The sequence below is a fragment of the Falco peregrinus genome, chromosome 4 (assembly GCF_023634155.1).
Source record: "Falco peregrinus isolate bFalPer1 chromosome 4, bFalPer1.pri, whole genome shotgun sequence".
NCBI classification, from domain to species: domain Eukaryota; kingdom Metazoa; phylum Chordata; class Aves; order Falconiformes; family Falconidae; genus Falco; species Falco peregrinus.
Genome location: NC_073724.1, coordinates 53007015 through 53026844, shown reverse-complemented (window position 1 = coordinate 53026844; position 19830 = coordinate 53007015). Strand labels below are relative to the sequence as shown.

The 19830-nt window shown below is 45.7% G+C and overlaps 1 protein-coding gene and 1 long non-coding RNA gene across 3 annotated transcripts in view; both read left to right on the top strand.

The window, feature by feature from the left end:
• Positions 1-7076: 7076 nt before the first annotated feature.
• The window catches only part of TBC1D8 (TBC1 domain family member 8), a 48042-nt gene continuing 35288 nt past the window's right edge, over positions 7077-19830 (top strand). For both annotated transcript variants that reach the window (XM_055801818.1, XM_055801817.1), the window contains exon 1: positions 7077-7247. In XM_055801818.1, the coding sequence (XP_055657793.1) occupies positions 7121-7247 (127 nt within the window). In that variant the 5' untranslated portion in view covers positions 7077-7120. The remainder of the gene's footprint in view (positions 7248-19830) is intronic.
• On the top strand, positions 7803-12214 carry LOC129784298 (uncharacterized). The gene is made up of 3 exons (XR_008746834.1): positions 7803-8235; positions 9406-9616; positions 9803-12214. It is a non-coding gene; the product is annotated as an uncharacterized LOC129784298 (long non-coding RNA).

Below are 19830 nucleotides of genomic sequence, written 5' to 3'. Positions count from 1 at the left end.
TACGTTCCAAAAAGCATCAAAACCATTGGCTGCTTGCTTTGCTGTCCTTAAAGAGTGTCAATGCATTTCAGGAGGCAAGGTCTTCCATTCCCACTACATTATAATGACTATGCCATGCCAAAACTAAATGGTATTCTTGGAATGCAGGTTCTTATACAGGGCTAGGCGTTCCTTTCCTGTTGTACCAGGATAATTTTAGATTTCAGTGTCAAACTGGGTAATATATAAAAGTCCCGAGAGGATGAGATCTATCCATAGCTATGTCTTTGGGAATGAAAATGCCTCTGAGGTGCGGGGTCAGGCCCTTGGAGGATGGTCAAGGAGGGTACCCTGGGCAGTAATATGGGAAGTGCCTTCCTCTTTCCATCCTACCTGAAGTCATCAACAGCATCTCTCGGCTTCCCAGGGTCATTACCAATAGAGTTGGGCAAGCTGTGATGAAGAGAGGTCTTCTGCACCTACGGAAGGTGAAGAGGAAAGCGGGCATGACTGAACTCCGGCAGAGTGCAGAAGCATTATTAAGCACTGGTGTGGGGGAATATCAAGTGATTGGCAGGGCGAGCCCAGGTCACACTCCTCTGCTGTCCATTGCTGAAACAGTGACTGTGAAGCCCCTGCCTGGGTTTCCCCTCCATCGCCTGCGTGTTCTGCAGGGATTTGCTGCATGTCAGTATAGGCCTCCGGGACCATTTTTTCCTCCAGTGTTTTGGAGAGCTGGAAGTTGACTGAGCCAAGAAAAAAGTTGGAGAATTACTGCCTTAAACCACATGCATGTATTATTTTAATTACATGTCCTGAGAGGGGCTGTCTTAGGAAGTGTTGTCAAACACCTTGAAATGTGATAGCCCCTCCAGTGTCACAGTAACTGTGTGGTTCCCAGAAAAGGTTTGGCAGTCCTAAATTGCAGAAGTGGGTTTTGCAACTGAAAGCCAGGGAGTGATGCTGGAAGTAAAACAAGAAGTGGAATCAGCAGCCCAAACATTTCGGACGTTGCTGTCCTAAATAGTTCATCAAAAGACCTGGTACTTGAATGAGTTCAACCAGTTGAAATACAAAAGTGCACATTATAATGTTGTTGACAGGGAAAAAGCTGTGAAATACTATTGCATAAAACTGTGAATCAAAACCTCTGATGTGTTTTTACAGTGTTGCCTGTAGCTTAATTGCACTTGCTCCTGATAGTGTATTATACCTTCTTATATCTTCATTATTACGCAGGCATTAATTTAATCAGAGATAGTAAATGAATCCTCTGGAATTAATTACAAGTTGTAACAGTTTTGTTACTTTACTAGAGCAGGTGGGAAGACAAAAACATGTGGACCTATAATCATTAACTGGCTTTTGCAATCGAGTCATTACAGGAGAAAGATGGTGAAGACTGATTTACTTAGAAGTGTAGCTGAGAATGTTCAGGCCTTTCCACAGCAGTTCTCAGTGTGGAAGACCTTGACTACTTTTGCCATCTCCTGGATACTTTCAAACCCAAATCTATCGTTTGTTTGTATGTATTGAAAAGATCTAAGAATTGCTTTAGCAGATTCCCAGGATCTGATACGTCTGATGGGAGGGGTCTTTGCAGTGCGGTTTCAATGGAGGCATGCTGCCAGCAGTTGGGAGCTGCGTGTGAATTACCGTGATTTCCCTTTGGGCCCTCTCATTTCTGCCAAATTTGAAGTGGATTTTCTGCAAGTGAGAAGCAAACATGGCCCCTTTCCAACGGGACAATGTCTGAGAGGGTGTCTGATGTGAGAAACCTTGCAGAGGAGCCTTTCAAAGCACCTTACAAAATCCCCTCTTGTAGGTGATTTCTTGTAGTGAGGAAAGTCATTATTAGCCGATCACAGGAGGCACAGGGCATCTTGCTGGGTTGCCTAATCTTTCTGATCACAGAGTTACATTAGAAAGTAACTCCATCTTATATAAAAGGATTCATCTTACACTATTTCTAAAATGCCTCTAATCCCTCACTACACTATCCAGCACAGTAAAAAAACTTCCTGGTCAGCAGGATTTGCTTAGTATTTAATCTAACCTTTCCTATTTGAAAAAAAAATAAATCTCCCTCTTACTGCTTTTATTGAATTGCTTTTTAAATGCTACAAATACATCATCATCTTTGTATTTAACACACCGATACTTGTAAGCAGCTATTTTGTGCACCACTTCAGTTGTCACTTTCAGCTGAGGCCCGTCCAATCTGAGCTCAAAAGCCAGTTTTAAACCCTTAATAATTTCTGTTTTCTTTTCTCAAACTGTCTCAGCTAGATCTACATCATTTAAGCACTGAAGTACTCTGAATGTAATATGATGTATCAGGAATGGTCCCTTCAGGCTTCTGTAGAGGAAGACTGCTATCTACCTGGTCTGTGATGGGGATTTGTCTCCACAATGTGGGAAATACAATCCTATGTTACATGGAAAGCTTGGCAGACTTAGCAGTGGGGGATTTTGGAACTTGAGGGTCCTTTCAAGGGTGACTCTGTGCCCGGAGCAGCATGCTGAGGGCTTAAGGCTGCTGCTAGGTGCTGAACAAGTGTGTCACCACATCTGCTCCTTAGTTCAGTGTAGGTGGGAGATAAGGTCTTTTCAAAATCCAGCCACATATCAATATGGAGAACCTGAAGACTCGTGGCTTCAGTTCCTCAGGAAAATTGCTTTCCTGATGTCTGAGTGCTCAATGGTTTTCAGGCAGAGGGCTGCAGACCTCCACATTAACGGGTGGCCTCAAGGGGACACGCCACTAAGAAAGCAATGTATTGATGCCTGCTGACAACTGGTCTACAGGAGGCTAAAGCTGTAGTGGAAAACTTTGGGGGGGTGCCGAAAACAAAGGCTTGAAAACAGCAGCTGTTGATTAATCTCTGTAAAGCTTTTTTTGGTTCCCTGGGATAAGTATATTTTAGTTATTCTTCCCTAGATGTATTAGCCAGCAGTTTGAATTTCCAGTGCTGTATTGGCTAATGTGTATTATTTCCCTAGCACCCTACACGTTTTTTCTCTGCATTTAGTGCTGCTTCTAGTGTGTCCAAACTCAGGATCATCTGGGAGTTTCATTAACTGTGTCTTCAGAAATTAGTTAGCTCACTGATTAGGGCTTTTTCAGACACTAATAAAGACAGAAGGTAAAGACTCGTAACTGGAAACATGGAGATGATTGGACTGTGCACCTGCTTCTGCTAGACAAATTCCAGGTATTTTTTTGCTGTAAGTATAAATGAATTGAGCCTAAATCTTTAGGTTGCCATTTAATGATAAATGCAAATTAATCTCCCTACTGTTTGCTGCCTGAAGGATCAGCCTGTTTCTTTCCCCCAGCCCAGGATGTGTGTTTTCACCCTAGTTTTCCTACAATCACAACATGACTAAAGACCTAACCTATCCAAAACACTTAAGTAAATAAAAGTTAGTTTTCGACTGGTTCAGTTAATGCAATTCACTACAGGAGTTCTGGTGGGAGGTGGGGGGAGCATGGACAACCTGTTTTGGTGGCAGCACATACATCTATCAGCTTCAGCTATACAACTGCAAGCCTCAAAGTCTATCCTAGAGCATTACACACTCTCCTAAGTATGTTCGAGCGTCCCCAGCTCTGCTGCGATGTAGGCTCAGAGGGTTTGGTACCCTCTGCAGAGGGCCAGGCAGGCAGGAGGCCCAGACGACCATGTCTGCCTGTTTCCTGGCCATGGAGGCATCATTCCTTTGATGCACGTGAGGAATCCGTCTTCCTGAGCATCTCAGTGACATCCAGAATAAAAATTATATATGTTTCATGGATGAAAATGATGAATCCGTGTGAAGTCAAAGGGCATGCCTAGGGCTGGGAAGGCAATCAGTGACAAGGGGAAGAAAGGAAAGCACGTTTTTCTCTGTGACTGTCCCCTGCACCCTGTGCAGTCTGTACTCCATCTCATGGCTGCTCAGGATCTCTGAAGTTTATTCCAGGTATGACTGATATTGTGCTCTAACGCAGTCCGAATGGCAGACTCCTGCCTTGTGCTATTTGGTACTGAAATCTAGGAAAGGGACCCAGCATCATAAATAATCCAAACACAGTCATCTCAGAGCTCATGTTAAGGGCGGCATCAGGCCAGAGACCTCATTTTCTTTCAGTTCTTTCCTTTCAAATATATCTTCATTTTTTTCTAAAGCTATTTTTCTGCCGCCTACTAACCTTAAATACCTTCAATCAACTGAGTAAGATAGTCCTAGCTTTTCTAGACTGTGTCAGAGAACATATAAAAAAGGTGTATAACTTCTCACAGCACCCTGGTTTTTGTCTAATAATCTACTAGATTCCTGTGCTCCCTGGTTTTATTTATCTCTCTAGACACCAGCATTATAAAACTATTGCCTCACAGGAGATTTCATAAGATACTCAGATCATCCAAATCCTGTTCAAATACCAGCTGTGGAAACAGCCAGTATATCGCTGCAGGACTTTCTCCATGAACATAAACCTTCTGTTAGCTGTTGCCAAAGACTTTAGTTAGCAGGTAGAGGCTGCACCATTTGGTGATGAGACATATATATCTGGGGTGTTCTTTCCTTGATGGTTTTCAGTTAAATAATACAATAAGCATGTTCAACTTCCACCTGCAAGCCTTTTTGACCTGGAGGTTATCAGTGCCTGTTTCGGTGCCGAAGTGGCTGTGTTACTGCTTCTTTATGCCTGTGGCTGCCTGTCTGTCCATCTGTCCCAGGTTAGGAATGGGGCAGAAGAGCCAGGGAAGGGTGTGTGCTAATGGCCCTCAGCCATGCTGCTGCCAGGCCAGGGACTGTTTGAAATGCCTGCCTGGCAGGGATGCGGTACACACTGAACGGCTTCGTGCTTGAGGGAGCTCCGGCAGGTTCATGTGTTCTGTGGACTTCTATGGGAGAGGACATCCTCAGTGGGTAGGACTGAGGGTAGTCATGTCCTAAAACTCAGCGGCATTTTGGCAGCGAGTGTCTCTCCTCAGATCTCAGGGAATGTTGAGAAGTATGCTCCTACTTTCAGTAGATGCATTTATTACAATATATATTACAAAGTGCTTTGTTTTACCCTGTCATCCTGGATCAGTTTCCCTCATCTTACGAATCCCTCTTTTCCCCCTCTGAAGTTGTCTCTCACAGGTTCTTTGTCAATAACCTTCCACTGGTTCCATGTGTTGCAAGAGCTTCTTATTTAAAAAGCACGAATGATCCCATTTTGCTTGAATAATCATTGGGCCAACTTGGATGTGGTTCCAAAGCCCATGACTCTGAAGGAGTACTGTTGGTGGGGTTCAACCAGAAGCATGTCTCAAGATCTAATTAACAGAGGCAGGTAACAGAGGCAGGATCTGTGACACCGGATCCTGAAACCAGCTGCTTTACTCTTTTGCTAACTCTCAAACTCAAAAGCACCTTAAAGGTCAGCAATCTGCTTGGCCCTCTTCTAACGTCTCAAATCAGCTTGCCCAAAACCCAACGTTGAATGCAAAAACCACTCCAAAAACAATAATGGAAAATAATACTTAAATGTCTGAAAAGGGAAGAAATATTTACCACCTCACTTCCCTGAACATTTAAACTTTCAAGACTTACATGTCCTCAGGATTGTTTTGGGGGCAGGGGAAACCTCTGAGCTATTCTTATCCTGAAAGAGCATTCTTACACTCTCATTCATTTTTAAATACATTGTTATGTGGATGCCCATCATCTTGTCCTCTTAATAGCTTTTCTTTTTATATATCAGACAAGTAGTATGCTCACAATGCTTGCTTGCTATTCTATGTATGGAAAGAAATCATTGCTTTACATTGAAATTGAAAGAACATGGATCACACAGCATTTACTGGATTGCAGCTGAGTACAGAATTTTGCCTGCTAAATGTTCCCACCAGCAGCTGGAAACCAGTCCGCATGGGCACCTTCCAATTCCCAGTTAATAATCACCTCTGGCTATGCCAAGTAGCGCAGTGCAGCATCAGTCCCTTTCAAAGAGCTGGGAAGTTCACAGCTCACGTTGTAGGTTGAGCTTGGTGAAGTGAAGCTCAGGTCTTTTTTTCCTAATAAAAATTCTCTACTTAGAGGGATCTTCGCCCAAATGACGAGTACGTGATTTAACCCGCAGTGACTGGGGTCTTTAATCCAAATGAAGAGTGCGTGAGGGTTAGCAGCCTGCTACTGCAGTGGTTATAAGAACTTACTTAATATTTGCTGTTAATCAGAAGCGGAACATGACTGAGAGAAAGTACACTGGTCATGTTTTAATGGCAATATGGGTTAATGACAGTGTGAAATACAGTGTCAGGATTACCAATGTACGTAACCATTTGTGCAGCTTCGCAAATGATCCTACCAACAGCTCAACCACCAGCAGCGCCTGCTTATTACTTAAATGAGAAAAAACCCCAACCCCGTAAAATTAAATTCTGACTTTTCGGTTGAGAGGTGAAGTTTCAGGCACTGGCATTCAAACATCAAAGTCAGTATCTGCGGGCTCAGCTTTCGGCTGTGGTCTAGAGGGGAACGGGGGAGCCGAGCTGCCCGCGGCCGGGCCAGGGCACCCTTGTCCCTGCGGCTGCCCCGACGGCTCCCCGCGGCGGGGGCTCAGGACGGACCCACGGACCCGGTGCTGGGCGGGCCCCTCCGGGGCAGGTGTGCACACACCGAGCCGAGTGTGTTGGCACAGGCTGGGCAGACCTGGGGCCCGACCCTGGCCGCCCGCCGGCGGTGCCTTCCCCGTGCGCAGCGGGTGCCGCGCTGCCGCACGCCAGGCTGCGCTGGGGGGCGCCGGGGGAGCCCCGATGTGCTGCGTGTCGGGCCCGCGGTTCCCCGGGACCCCCGAGGGGGAGAACTGGGACCGTCCTTCCCGCTCTCCTTCCCCCCGGCCAGAGGCCGCCCCCCGCCCGTAGCTGCCCGGCGGCGCGGAGCGGCTCGGATGCCGCACAAAGCCCCCGGCTCGGCGGGGAGGGCGGCCCGCACCCGGGCTCCGCCTCCGGCTCCTCCCCGGCGGTCGGGCCCGCGCCGAGGGAGCCGGAGCCGCGCAGCCCGCGGGGGGCGATGTGACCCGGGGTGCGGCGCGGCGGGGGACGGCCTCGGGGGGAGAGGGCGAGGAGGGGAGAGAGAGGGAGAGACTCCGAGCCGGGGAAAGATGTGGCTGAAGCCTGAGGAGGTGCTGCTGAAAAACGCCTTCAAGCTGTGGGTCACGCAGAAGAGCAGCGGCTACTTCATCCTGCAGCGGCGTCGGGGCCACGGAGACGGCGGCGGCCGCTTCACGGGTACCCGGTGGCGCGGGGGGCTCGGCGGGGCGCCGGGCGGGCCGGGCGGCGGGTCCCCCCCGCCTCCGCGCTGCCCTGCGGGAACTTGGCCGCGCCGGGGGGACCCGCCGGCGGGGCGGGCTGCGGGAGGCGGGAGCGGCCTCTTTGTTCGGCCCGCGGCGGGGCCCCTCGCCGGGCCGGCTCGGCTCGGCACGGCTCGGCACGGCTCGGCTCGGGGGATAGCGTGGAGCGGAGCGGGCGGGCGCGGGGCGCCGCCGGCCCGGGGCATCGCGGCTCCCCCGCAGCGGGCGGTGCGGGGGCTGCTGCCGGCAGGGCCGTGGGGGCGGCCCCGGCGCCCCCCGAGTTGCCTGGGGACCCGCTGCGCGCTGCTGCAGCCTCGAGCACCGCTAAAGCCACTTTTGTTTTTATTTCCCTTCGCTTCCCTCCCGGTGGCTTTCGGCAACGTGACTAACGGCAGGCTGGCAGCCCGCGAGCCGCGGTGCGGAGGTGCCGGGGCTGGGCGGCGGTGGGGGGTGGGTGGGTGCTGGCGGGCGGGGGGGGAGGGGAGGTGCCGGGGGGCTGCTGGCGGCGCCCCGGCCGCGCTGTGTCCCCTCCCCGACCGCCGCCACCCGCGCACCGTGGCAGTTATGTAAGTACGTATAGGACTTCTGGCAGATACATACGTTACGGGGTGTGCGGGGGGGTGCCAATTCAGTGCTGTGGATGAGTGGATTCTGACTTATTCTTGCATTAATGATACTACGGCTTATGTGGCTGTATGGAAGGCACGTTGATTCTATGTGGCGCTCCAGGTGCCCGTAGTGAAGGAGGTATACATATGAAGAAGAAGGATCCTGCTGTACCCTCGCGACAGTATAGATCTGCGGGTAACCCCCCCGAGGACGCTGCGTTAAGCTGTGCTCGTGTTGTAGAGTAACCGAGCAAGAAATTTTGGCGAAACTTTTGATTCAAAGGCATCAGCAACAGGATTCAAACAAACGATACTTCAGTAAAATAATAACAGCTTAAGTGTATTCCATGTTAAAAAGCAGATGAGGCTGTCTTGTACCTTGTAAGAATCAGAATTTTTAGTGGTGGCTTATATATGTGGAAGGATGGTCGGGCATTTTCAAAGTCTGTTTTCTACACAGTCAAAGAGTTATGTTACCATGTTTGACATTTATTTTATTAAAACCTTGTGCTTGTGAAGCATTGACCCTTGCCACTCGATAATGCTGCTTTCTGCATTTATTATTTTTTTTTTAAATCAGAGCTTATCCTAGCTGCGGAGTCATAAAGAGTACAAAACTGAACAGTGGCTTGGTAGATCCCATGTTATCAGTGTATTACTAATGAGATGCTAGCCCTGGTAAGGTTAATGGAAGTTTTGCCAGCAAGTTAAATAAATGTTTGCCTTCATATTTTCCCCTGCCCTCCATGTGGAAGTCATAGGCCACTCTTTTGTGATTGTAAGGATGATGTGGATTAATTTTCAAGAGTTAAAAATAGCTGTTTACAGCTGCTTGATTTAGGTCCAGGACAATCATGAGGTTGAGATCCACAAATGTTAACTATTTGTGCCTGAGCTTTCCACAGCAGAGATTTGCCAGCTTATACCAAACAAACTGCTTTTCTCTCTGGTTAAGTTTCAGGTGAACCATTTTGCTGAATCTACAGTACATGGGCTTGCATAAATCTCTTTTGGCCGATAAAGGAAAGCTGCTCCTGTCTCAGGCAACACTGGAACTGTAAATTCTGGCAGTCCCTTAAACCATTTGGAAATGTTTGTATTTAAAAAGGCTTAGAAATTAGAGCCCTAGAACGAAAAATCAAGTGTGGGGGAGCATTAAGCATAGCTGGAGTTAGGCAGCTTAATTTTTTTTCACAGTTTTTACTTGGGATGAGCGAAATGGAGACCTGTACTAAGAAACAGTTGGGCTTTGCTGATGACTGTTTGCTTTCAGTGCAAAGTGTACCTCCCGATTCTTGCTTTACGTGACTATAGAGTCTCTTTATTAGTACCTGCCTTTTCCAAACTGACGGATACAAATGGCATTTAAGCATACCATATTTCAGAGTGTCATCTACGGAGCTGTAAGTTAGAAGATTCCGTTTGTTTTACTGGGGAAGCAAAGCTTAAGCAACAACAATTTCCTTATCTGTTTTCTTTTCGCTTTAGTAACTTGAGCGCTGGCCAGTTGCAGTTAAGTTTGGTGGAAAGGTAGAAGTTTCAAAGATGTGAAGATCCTGTACGTGAAAGCAGGTGCTGTGGTGAAAGGGAATGTCACGGCTCCTCCGGTGAGGAGGAGGAGGCTGTGTATCCTCAGGCTGTGTTAGACCCATGTAGGATCAACAGAACCTTCTTCCCCTTGCCAGAGAGACTTGATTTTGTAAGTAAAGAGTGTAGATGGGGCAGTGGACCACACGTGATGTAATTTGCTTTAAATGGGGTCAAAGGGTGTGATGCCTGAGCTGCCCTTGTGCGTGCGTCTGCAACATGGTATTTGCACTGAACCTGTGTGAGGACATCTGCTTTACGGCCCTATTTTCATATTTGCATGTCTTTTTTCTTGTAGGACACTTCTCTCTACTACCAGGGCATTTTATCCATTACAGGAAAGTGAGTTAGCACAGCTGGAGGGTATATTTTATGCGGATTTAATTCCTGAAAGGATGGACTAGAGAAGATCTCTCACACAAAAGTGCTTTTCTTCCGTGTCTACGTTTCTTTGAGTACTGTGTTTCAGTCAGACTCTGAGCAGATGTTTGTAAGAGAGAGACTAGATTTACTACTGTTATTTAATTTGCATCCTAGGGCGGTTACTGAATGCACACTGGGCTTGCAAGCAGCGGTACAAAAAATGATGGAGGCTGTGTTTAACTCTTCATTACCTGAGCAGTGTCATTCTGCTTCCTGAGGGATATGCTTTTCAAATAAATGTTTTAACTTGGCACTTTACCTGGATCTCTACTTGAGAGCTCTGTTGGATCAGAGGCTTAGGAAGGAAATTGTTTTAAAAATACTTTACAGAAATTGAATTATATTTTTTTAACTAGTAACTAATTTTAAGTTATAGTGTCTTAAAAATTATTTAGCTTAGCAATTTCTGTAAGTTCTGTTGGTTTTTTTTTTTGGTTGGTTTTTTTTCCTAATTGGAGACCTTTTTGGCTGTCCCTACAAAAAGGCCTGTGATCCTTGGTTCTGAGATTATATGTTAATGATAAGCTTGAGATGCCATCAGTAGTCAAAAATACTGACAAATCCTTTATGGTAGAATACTGTAAGGTGGTTTAGCCTGTAAGTGAATCGCTGCTTTCATTTTTATTAGGGAGTGTTGAGAGCTTCATTCCCCTTCCTGTTTGGTTAGATTACTTTTGTGCATTTTGACAGCAAACCTGCTTGTTCTAGGTGGTGTTGGGAATGATTTTGTCACGAGCACTGGGCTGAGAGTAGTTCTTCACTCTTCCCAAGCAGCTAGCTTTGCAGTTGCTGTTTACACAGTACTTCACATTGCGCACTCTTAGTGTATAACAACCTACTTAGGATTCTTTTAAATACTTGTGAATTTTCCCTTTTATAAATAAGGTTAAATAAAACTTTAAAATGAACTCTTGTTTCAAGCAGCTTTTTGTCTTTACTTTTTGACTTTTAACTTCTTGCTTGAAGTAGAACAATAAAACATTGTGTTTTGTGCCTATTTACCCTGTGTTTTTTAATGTAGTTATGATATTTCCCGTTACTGTTCTTCCAGCCTCTGTTTTCAGCTCAGGGCACTTTCCAAGCTGGATGTAGTCTTGTATCATTTGCAACTCGCAGAGGATGAAAATTTTGAGAAGAAATTATTTTCTCCTTCGGCTCATATAAACCTTTACCATTCACAACTTCAAATATATGATAATACACTGGCAAAAAGAAGTATCTTCTGTATATGAATCTGAAACTTATTATTTCTCTAGTAAAAATAAATGTGATAGGCATGATAAATACACTTCTTTGAGCTATATGCCAGTGATTGAAGTAAACTTCCATCTTAGGATTTTATTTTTTCTTTTAAATTAAATTCTTGCAGGGCGGTAACTTTTGAACTGACCTACAGAGCACCTCTTGGTTGTGAATGGAAATCTGACAGGTTAGATGATAAGAGCTCTCTTCCTTGTTTCCCCTTGCCTGGATTTTAATTTTTTAATTTTAGAAAAATGGCTGTTGATAACTCTACATCCTTTTTCTGGAAATTAAAACCCCAAAAGATCTTTTGCTGCTCTTGCATACTCTCCAGTCCAAACAGTACTGTAATTGTTGTGGCTTTTAGTAGCCCTGTGCATCTCCCAAGGTCTGGGTAAATAATTTTGTAATAGAGTCTATTTCAGAGAAAGGCAGCAAGGGGACCACAGAGGTGGAGGGTTCCCACAACTCAGGTGGGGAATCCATCTAGATTGCCTCTGTTCATTAAATTGTAGCAAGAGAGGGTCACAAATATGATGAAGATTTGGATTTCTAGTACGGATTGTGAATTAGTATTCCCATAAACTTTTTTACCTTTTGAAGGGGTGAAAGGTAAAATGAGTAGCATATTAATAGAATCATATTAAAAGATGTGGCCCAATGCAGTCTTCAAAACAACTTGCCTTTTCATCTTAAAATACATTCAAGTTACCAAAATAAGTAAGGCTCAATCTGAGCTCTAATTAAAAAAAAAAAAAAAAAAGCAGCTTTTTTTAAATTTTATTATAAATGCAGCAGGTTGAGGAGAGGAAGACGCCACAATAATGATGTTAATAAAAGATAGTGGTAATGCTCACTGCGTTTGTGGTGGTGTTTTCTTAAGGAAGAGCTCAGTCTGAAGCCTTGCACAAGGAGAGGGGGAAATCCAAATTCTTTACTGAAAGCTTGGACTCTTGTCAAAATGTAATCTAGCCTTGCCCACAACTGGAATTCGGATCGGCAAGGTTTTTTTCCCTTTTATTTTTTTTTTTCCTCCTTATGTTGCTGAAACATCTTTTAAGGAGAATGCATCCTTGTAAGCTCTTTCCCAGGAGGGTGGCTTCTCTGTTAGAGCATTCAGCTGGGAGGCATGAGCTGGAAGGAGGGATAGGATTGGGAAGGTCAGAATCCTACCTGCACCCCAGGTACCCCAGTTCCTGACCCCAGAGCCTTCGGAGGTGTGCATGCTGCTCTGGCTCCCTCTGCTTGCCTTCCTGGGGTGGGTGTCCTGCTCCTGAGGCAGGCGATGCTGGGAGGGGTAAGGTGAAAGGTAGGCGCTTGTGTTGAAACGTTAACTTTGGGTTAAATGCTAATATTGAAGGTGGGGATAGACCTGTGCATGGGGAGGGGGGGCTGGGTTGTATCCTCTTAGGGAATGACTACCAGCCTGTGCAACACTAATCCGGGGGAACAGCTATGGTGGGTTTTTATTTTCATGTTGTGGAGGCCACATGGCACAGAAAAAGGCAGCAGAATCACAGAGTGGTTTGGTTTGGTCTGGAAGGAACCTTCAAAGATCATCTAGTTGCAACCCCCCTGCCATGGGCAGGGACACCTTCCACCAGACCAGGTTTCCCAGAGCCCCATCCAGCCTGGCCTTGAACACCTCCAGGGACAGGGCATCACAGCTTCTCTGGGCAACCTGTTCCAGTCCTCACCATCCTCCTAGGAAAAAAATGTTTTGCTTATAAATTAATTGAGCGGGTCTGTGGTGGCAGAGTTTAAGTAATGCTAGGTTGGTCTCTTCAGTGTTATTTACAGCACCCACCAAAAATAAGAGACTTTGTTACGTTGCCCCAAGCAGTGCCTTGTGTCTGGGTAATTTACAGGACTGCAGCAGTGGCTGGCGTGTCCCACCTTCTTTTTTGTTTTCAGGTGGAAAAGAGTTTCAGGTATTTTCACTTGTAACGTGAGAATCTAAGCATTTGGCTCCATGGCCTTCAGGGCTATAAAAATAGGCTTGGCCTGACCTGGGCTTACGGCAGAGGACTGAGATAGGCAGCTGCGGGAGCTCTGCTGCGGCAGCATGCCTGCCTGGGGAAATGGCCTGTGGGGAGGTGGGAACGAGAAGAAATAATCTGTGCCCCACAGCTCTGGTGCCGTTTCCATCATCCTGGGAGAGCTGGTGCACAGTTTGGCTCACTTCTTTTTCCCTGGTGTGGTTTTTTCCCTCCCCATGCAGTGGTCTGATGCCAGAGCAAGATCTCAGCATCACACCCAGGGATATGGGAGTCACGGGGACCATGGGACACAGCTCTCCACAGTGGAAATGCCCAAACTCTCCTCATTTCTCATGTCCAGCCTCCCTGGAGTGGTGAGACTGAGGAATAACGATTAAACATCTGTTTTAATTTGTTTCTGCATGCCAGATTAAAAAACACACCAACAAACCAACAGAAACCAATTTACCTAGTGGCAGTGTTTGATCTGGCAAAGCCAATGTTGGAAGTAGTTAAAGGGCTTGAATGTTGATATTTCCCTTGGAGCCTTAGGTCTTCAGGCTGGGATCTAATGTTGTCTGTGCTTATCTTCAAGTGTGGTGAACCATTATCGTTACAAAGGAAACACAGCCTTCCTACAGCCCTTGGAGGAGTCCTCCTTCATCCTTCTTCTTAGGTACTTGCCCAAATGAGCTCTGCAACTTTTTTTTTTTTGGCGGGGGAAGCCTAATAAGAAACACTCATGGGTGCTGTATTGCATCAAAACCTGTTTATATAATTTTGCAGAATTCAGCAAAGCCAGTGTGGCTGGTGTAAAGCCAAGACATTGAACTCGTGTCACTAGTGGTCCTGCATAATCAGTTATAATCACTGTTCTTATCCAGCAAAAAACGTGGGTTTTAGGGAGGCCTGAGTGAAGGTAACAACCTCTTAAACATCTTGAGTTTTGAACTTTTAGAGAAATAAATCAAGATGGTATGAAAGACCTAGAGATGTCCCCAGACATTTACTCTGGGGGCCACCACTGGCCCCCAGTAACTTGATGCCCAGTGCCATTGGCTGTATCACACCTTGGTGTGGCTCAGAAGCCTCCACCCACACCTTTAAATGCCTCGTGTCTGTGGGATAAGCAGTGCTCTCTGGCTGGGCTGTAAGAGGTGAGGGTGAAGGCAGCAGTGGTCTTCAGCGTGTCTCAGCTCCGAGTCTCGCCTTGGGCCAGCCATGGGGTTGTGTTCACCAGGTAGGGCTCCTATGTGGCAGGGTGGCTGAGGTCAGGTGGGAGACAGCTTCATTACCCTCCCATCCCTCTCTCAGCAAGGACATTGTTCCTAGGGAGAACTTCTGAGATACCTTGCAGAGACAGGCGAGCACTCCCTGATATTTGGTGCCATCCCAGGAGTGCCCTTTTGGCAGGCCGAGTTTATCCTGATGGGTGTGAAAACCGCCTTTCTGCTCCAGCTGGAGCGCACGGATCGTGGGTGGCCGGGGAACGGGGACATCCACGTGTCCCTCCCTGTGGTCTGCCTGGTCGTGGGCTGTTGGCTCAGGCAGTTTGCTTGTCTCCTCTGGCGCGGCTAATTGCTGCCCACCATGGCTATTGTGAGACTCGCATTGTTTGCAAATCATTGCGAGATGGCGGGAACTGCGTGAAGAAGTGTAATTAGGATTCAGGGTATGGAATGCTTCTCTGCCTCAAAGAGCTGAAATTAATTCTACTTTACTGAAGCTGTTAGTTCAATCTTGCTGTCCTAAAAAGACCCCAACTTTATTTTTACGACCGTCTTGAATTGCTTGATTTGCTCTTTTCTCCCAATTCACATGCCTGAGCAGCTTAGAGTGCCTCTTGCAGCTATCAGTTCTTGCAAAACTGCATCCACTGGAAAGCAACCTGCACTGTTTGCTCCTTCTGCTGCCTAGCAAGAGCTTTCTCCTTTTGGGTGAAGTACTGGCTTTGGCAGACTGCTGCTTTGGCTTCCTGGGCTTGTTTTTCTTTCAGCCCCCAGCTTTCTAATGGCAGAGCAGAAGCAGTGAACAGCAGTGAGCTCTGGAGGATGAATTCAGAGCTGTGCTTTACGTGGCTTTGTAAACTCACTTTGGAGTGAGAGCCTGGCAGGATGCTGTCTGTAATCATAAATCCCTCAGTTTTGTGGTTGTGTCTTAGAAAAATAACCTAGTCTGATTGGGGGGGGGGGGGGGAAGAAAGGGTATGAGTATTTAAAAAAAGGCTTTGGCATGATACAGGTGAGCGTAGCCACCACCTGCTCTTCTGCATGGCTCTGCAGAGTAGCCACTGAGCAGTCCCTGCGGTCCCCAGAGCCAGTGCAGTGCCACCACCTCCCTGACTTCGGCAGTGCCTGCGGCCACGAGCAGCCTCAGCTTTGGAGGAGCTGAGCATATTGGCAAACTGGTTTGGATTCAGGTACTGTGAGGGTCCTCTGCCCATTTTCCCAGAAGGGCTCAGTGTGGCAGGCATTCTTAAGGCAGGCCTTGCTGCACATCTGTCCAGCTGTGCTGGTCTCAGGTGCAATGGAAACCTCAGGTCTTTTTTTTCCTGAGTAGTCCAAGGAGATGTGGAAGGACAGTTCTCTCTTGGCTTCAAACTTGCGCAGTGGTCAGTTTGCTTGTACGGTGGCTAAGCTGGAGGCATAGGCTGGACTCTTTTCCTCTATGTGACCCCTTTGGTTTTGGGAGAGGGGTTTTGGGGGGGTTCAGGGCTGCGGCACATGGATGGGAGGAGGTGCCTCCGTGGGTGCATCTGGCCTGCTGCTCCCCGGGTGTTAAATCAGAATTTCTTACCAGCTAATTGCAGACACTGCATATGGTTGCTTCTTTGAACTACATTGACCTTCACTCCCTGCTTTGTAATGAATTTATGAGTTTGCATTAAACAAAAGATTCTGGCTGTGGTGACCTGATGTCTTATTTAAAAACAAAGTGAAACTAGAAGGGTAATGGGGCTCGGTATTGCGGTGCTGCAGGCGCTCTTGTCACTTAGCCTTTTAACTCTCCTTCCCCCACGCCAGTAGCTGCTTTGGCCTTTTTTCTTTCTGTTTTATTTTTGAGGATTTTATCAATTTATTGGTCCCAGACTCCTAAGTGATCAGTCCAAGTCCTTCTGCCTTGCAGCACGGCTTAGCTGCCAAAGTGACCATACTGTTCATGGGAAGGCATTGGAGTCGTTCTGAAAAAATTCCCTTTAAGGCCTTTAAGAGAGGATGGAGGTGAGCAGAAATTGTCTTGCTCTATGTAGAGGGGGTCTTAATTCATGTGCTGGTGAACCAGGCATAATTGTTAGTGCTTCAGACTGTCTCTTGAGTATTATCCTAAAAGATGGAAGTAATAGATAGTTTTTCAGTTTCGGTTTTTAGTTTGAGTTCAGCTTTAATCAACTTCTGCCCAGTGTTTCAGAAGTTTAACAGAATTTTTGAAATACCACGTGGATAATTAAGACTGATCCGGGAAAGGAGCCTGCATTCTTTAGTTTGAAAGATAGGGTATGTTTAGTAGAAATTGGTGTTAGATTAACCTACTGTAAACATGTTCCTTTTTCTAGATTAGTTATGAACAGGGATAACTTGTAATGGGATCTTTTGTCTCTCTGTGGGCATATAAGGAACCATGTCTTTAAAGGTGGAGGGTGGTGCACTTGTGGTATTTCATTTCAGAACTTGATTGTTATAAAATATCCTTGACTTTTTTTTTCTGTGAAGAACACTCAACAGGTTCATTGTGCATGATGTCATGTTTGCATCCCATTTGATTACAGATTGACCTCTGTAAAGGGCAGACGTTCCCTACCTGTTGCAGAATTTGAAATGGTTCCGGGCTTATTTTTATACTTTGATTTATTTGTGGTAATGTATCTGAAATATGTGTGTACATTTGATAAAAATGGACTTGCAATTGGAAGTACAAGAGTCGTGTTTTACTTAGAGTTATTCCAATTTTACAGTACTCAAGCAATAAAATATGCACAAAAGTAGATGTGAAATGAAACAAAAACTACCAAGTAAGGTGTGGGATTTGTGGCAAGTTTTTCAGATTTGTTTTATAGACTTCTGAAAAAAACATAGGTAGATGTTCCCTCTACCTGAAATCCAGCTTCCAGCTAAAGTGATCAGATTTATTGAGGAGAAGCATATAATTTCAGTAGAAGCATGTCTTTTCCTACTTCTTCTGTCCTCTCCTCTGTATTTGTCCAAAGTGTACGTTACACCTGAAACTTGCATCTGAATTTTAGCCTGGGAATACTCTTTCTGCATGAAGTAACCGGTACCTTTTGAGGAGCCTGCAGTGTTCTGTCAGTGGTCATTAGCAGAAGGCTTTGCAGACCTGCAGCTTTCCTCAGTGCAGTTACTGTACACTGAACCACTTTCCTGAAATACTTCTGCATCTTGGGAGGTCAAAAAGCAGACGAGAAGTTGGTGGAGTGGCTTGTTAAAGGGAAAGAGGTACTCTGAATTTTAAGTTCCTCCCCCAAATCTTGTCCCGTATAGATTAAAAAGAAAAAAAGCACAGGAATTTTGGGAAGGGAACAAGTGTGGCAGTTCCTCTCTCTTTTCCCCCTTCTGCTTCTGTTTCCTTTTAATTTTTGACTGTCCTGTGGTATAAATGGCTTCGCTGTTGCCCGTGAAATGGAAGAGGTCTGCTGCATCCTAACTGAAGGCTTGCTAATGCATCAACATGGGAGCCAGAGACCCTCTATATAATTTATATGTACCTGAGGGCCTTTTGTTTTATGGACAGAACCAGTTTTCTAAGAGACCCTTCCATGGAACAGGCTGTTAGGATGTGTTATCAGAAAGGTGCTTTCTCACAAGCTAGGTGTTTTTCAAAACATGTTTCAGAATCAGTGTAAGTTTCTTGTTTGTTTGTTGGTTCAAAGATTTTTAGGTTGTTTATTTTTCCATGCTTCAGTGAGAATCATAACACAAGTGTTACCATTGGTAAGTTACCCCAGATGAGAATGAGGCAATTCACACTGGAAAATTTTTTCTTCTAATTTTAGCGATTTTCATGCTGCTGCAGTTTCAACTAAATTATCTTATTAGATCTGAGTGTATTTATTAGTGTTGAATCCTTTCCATGCTCCTGCAAATGCACTCTTAGGAGTTCCCTTTCCCCCACCTGTCTGCCTCTGTCAGTCTCTCCTTTATTTTTCAGCACTTAAGCATCAGCTTCACGGGCAGCCGAGCCACTGCAGATGTACAGGTGCTAAACCACGGTCCCGGGGTCCTGCCAAACAAGGTTACTGCTCCGTGTTTGACAGGAGAAAATTAACAAGGTGAAGGGAGGGACTGGCGCTTGGTCGACTTCAGCAGTGCTCGCTTTTATTGTCCCCCGCTGCCCACACATCCCTTCTGGAGCGACCCCACCACAAAGCCTCCTGGCAGAGGTGGGACAGGATGGTGTCCCCCCCCCCCGTCAGCCATCGCATTGGCTTTGCATGGCTGAGGCGTGGGGTTGCTGTGCTCCTGTGAAGCCCTCGTAGTGGGGGCCAGGCCACTGGGCTTGGTTCTGGCAGGTATCCTGATGACCACGCTCTTTTTTTAATTCTCTTCGATTCTTAGTTCTGGCTCCTCTTCATCATCCTTAGTTGGTATTTTAGCTGTGGGTAGTTCAGACAAGGGAGGTAATTTTTTCTTTTGCACAGCTGAAGGAGGAATTTTTTTCTTTTTGATAGTTCGTAAGCAAAATGGGAATTGTAAGCAGAAGTGAATAGTGAGAAGAGGAATTGGTTTCTCTGGTCACATTCAGGAACAGAAAAGGGAATTAATTTTGCACAAGCTAGGAAGTAAAAACAAAGTTTTGCAGCTACTTCTGTCCTTTCATGCATTTTTTAATGACTTCTGAAAAAAAAATATTTCATAAATCAGATGTTCATTAAGCGTCCTTTTGCGATTTCGGTAGCACTTACTGTTAGCTGGCTTTATTCCATGACTTTAATGAAACGAAAAAGAAATGTTCCTCTTAGATCTATCATCGGGGGAAAACATGCACAGCACTTCGTAAGTTTCTTTTTCTCTTTCTTTTTCTTTCTTGTAATGTCTCAAGTCTTTTGACATTTGAAAGTTAAACCCTATTTTTGTTTTCTGCATCATTTGATGCTATCTTACTGGCTTTCATCCAGCTGTTTTGAAGACTGCACACTGAAGTCAGTGCTCTGTATACTCTGAGCACAGGTAATTCACTACCTTTTGTACGTGGATGAATTTTTGTCTTTTTTCTTGCAGTTACAGGAAAGCATTTAGCATTTTCTGATATTATACGTATTATTGGTCTCCAAATTCAGGTCTCCATTTTAAATAGATTGGTGTAATATCTGGACGTAGCTGAGAAGCAAACTGGTGCTGAGTAATATCTCACCATACAGTTTTAAAACTTATTGTGTCCAGCTTCTGCTTGGCTTTGAAAGCATCCTTGGTGGTATGTGTGTGAATCCAAGGAGGAAGTACTTGAGGTAATTTTCTTTGCTCTCAGAAGGTTTTTGATGCTGTTCCATGTGAGCTTCTTGCACCTTCTAGATCAGAAAGCGGTTACACTGCTGCTTTGTTGTGCTGTACTCTAATTAGCCCTGGTTTGTTGTCTAAGTGAGAAGGCATTTCAGATGAGGACTTAGTAGGTCTCATTTTATTGTTTCCATTAATCACTTAGGTGATGGACTGGAGAATGCAATTATAAA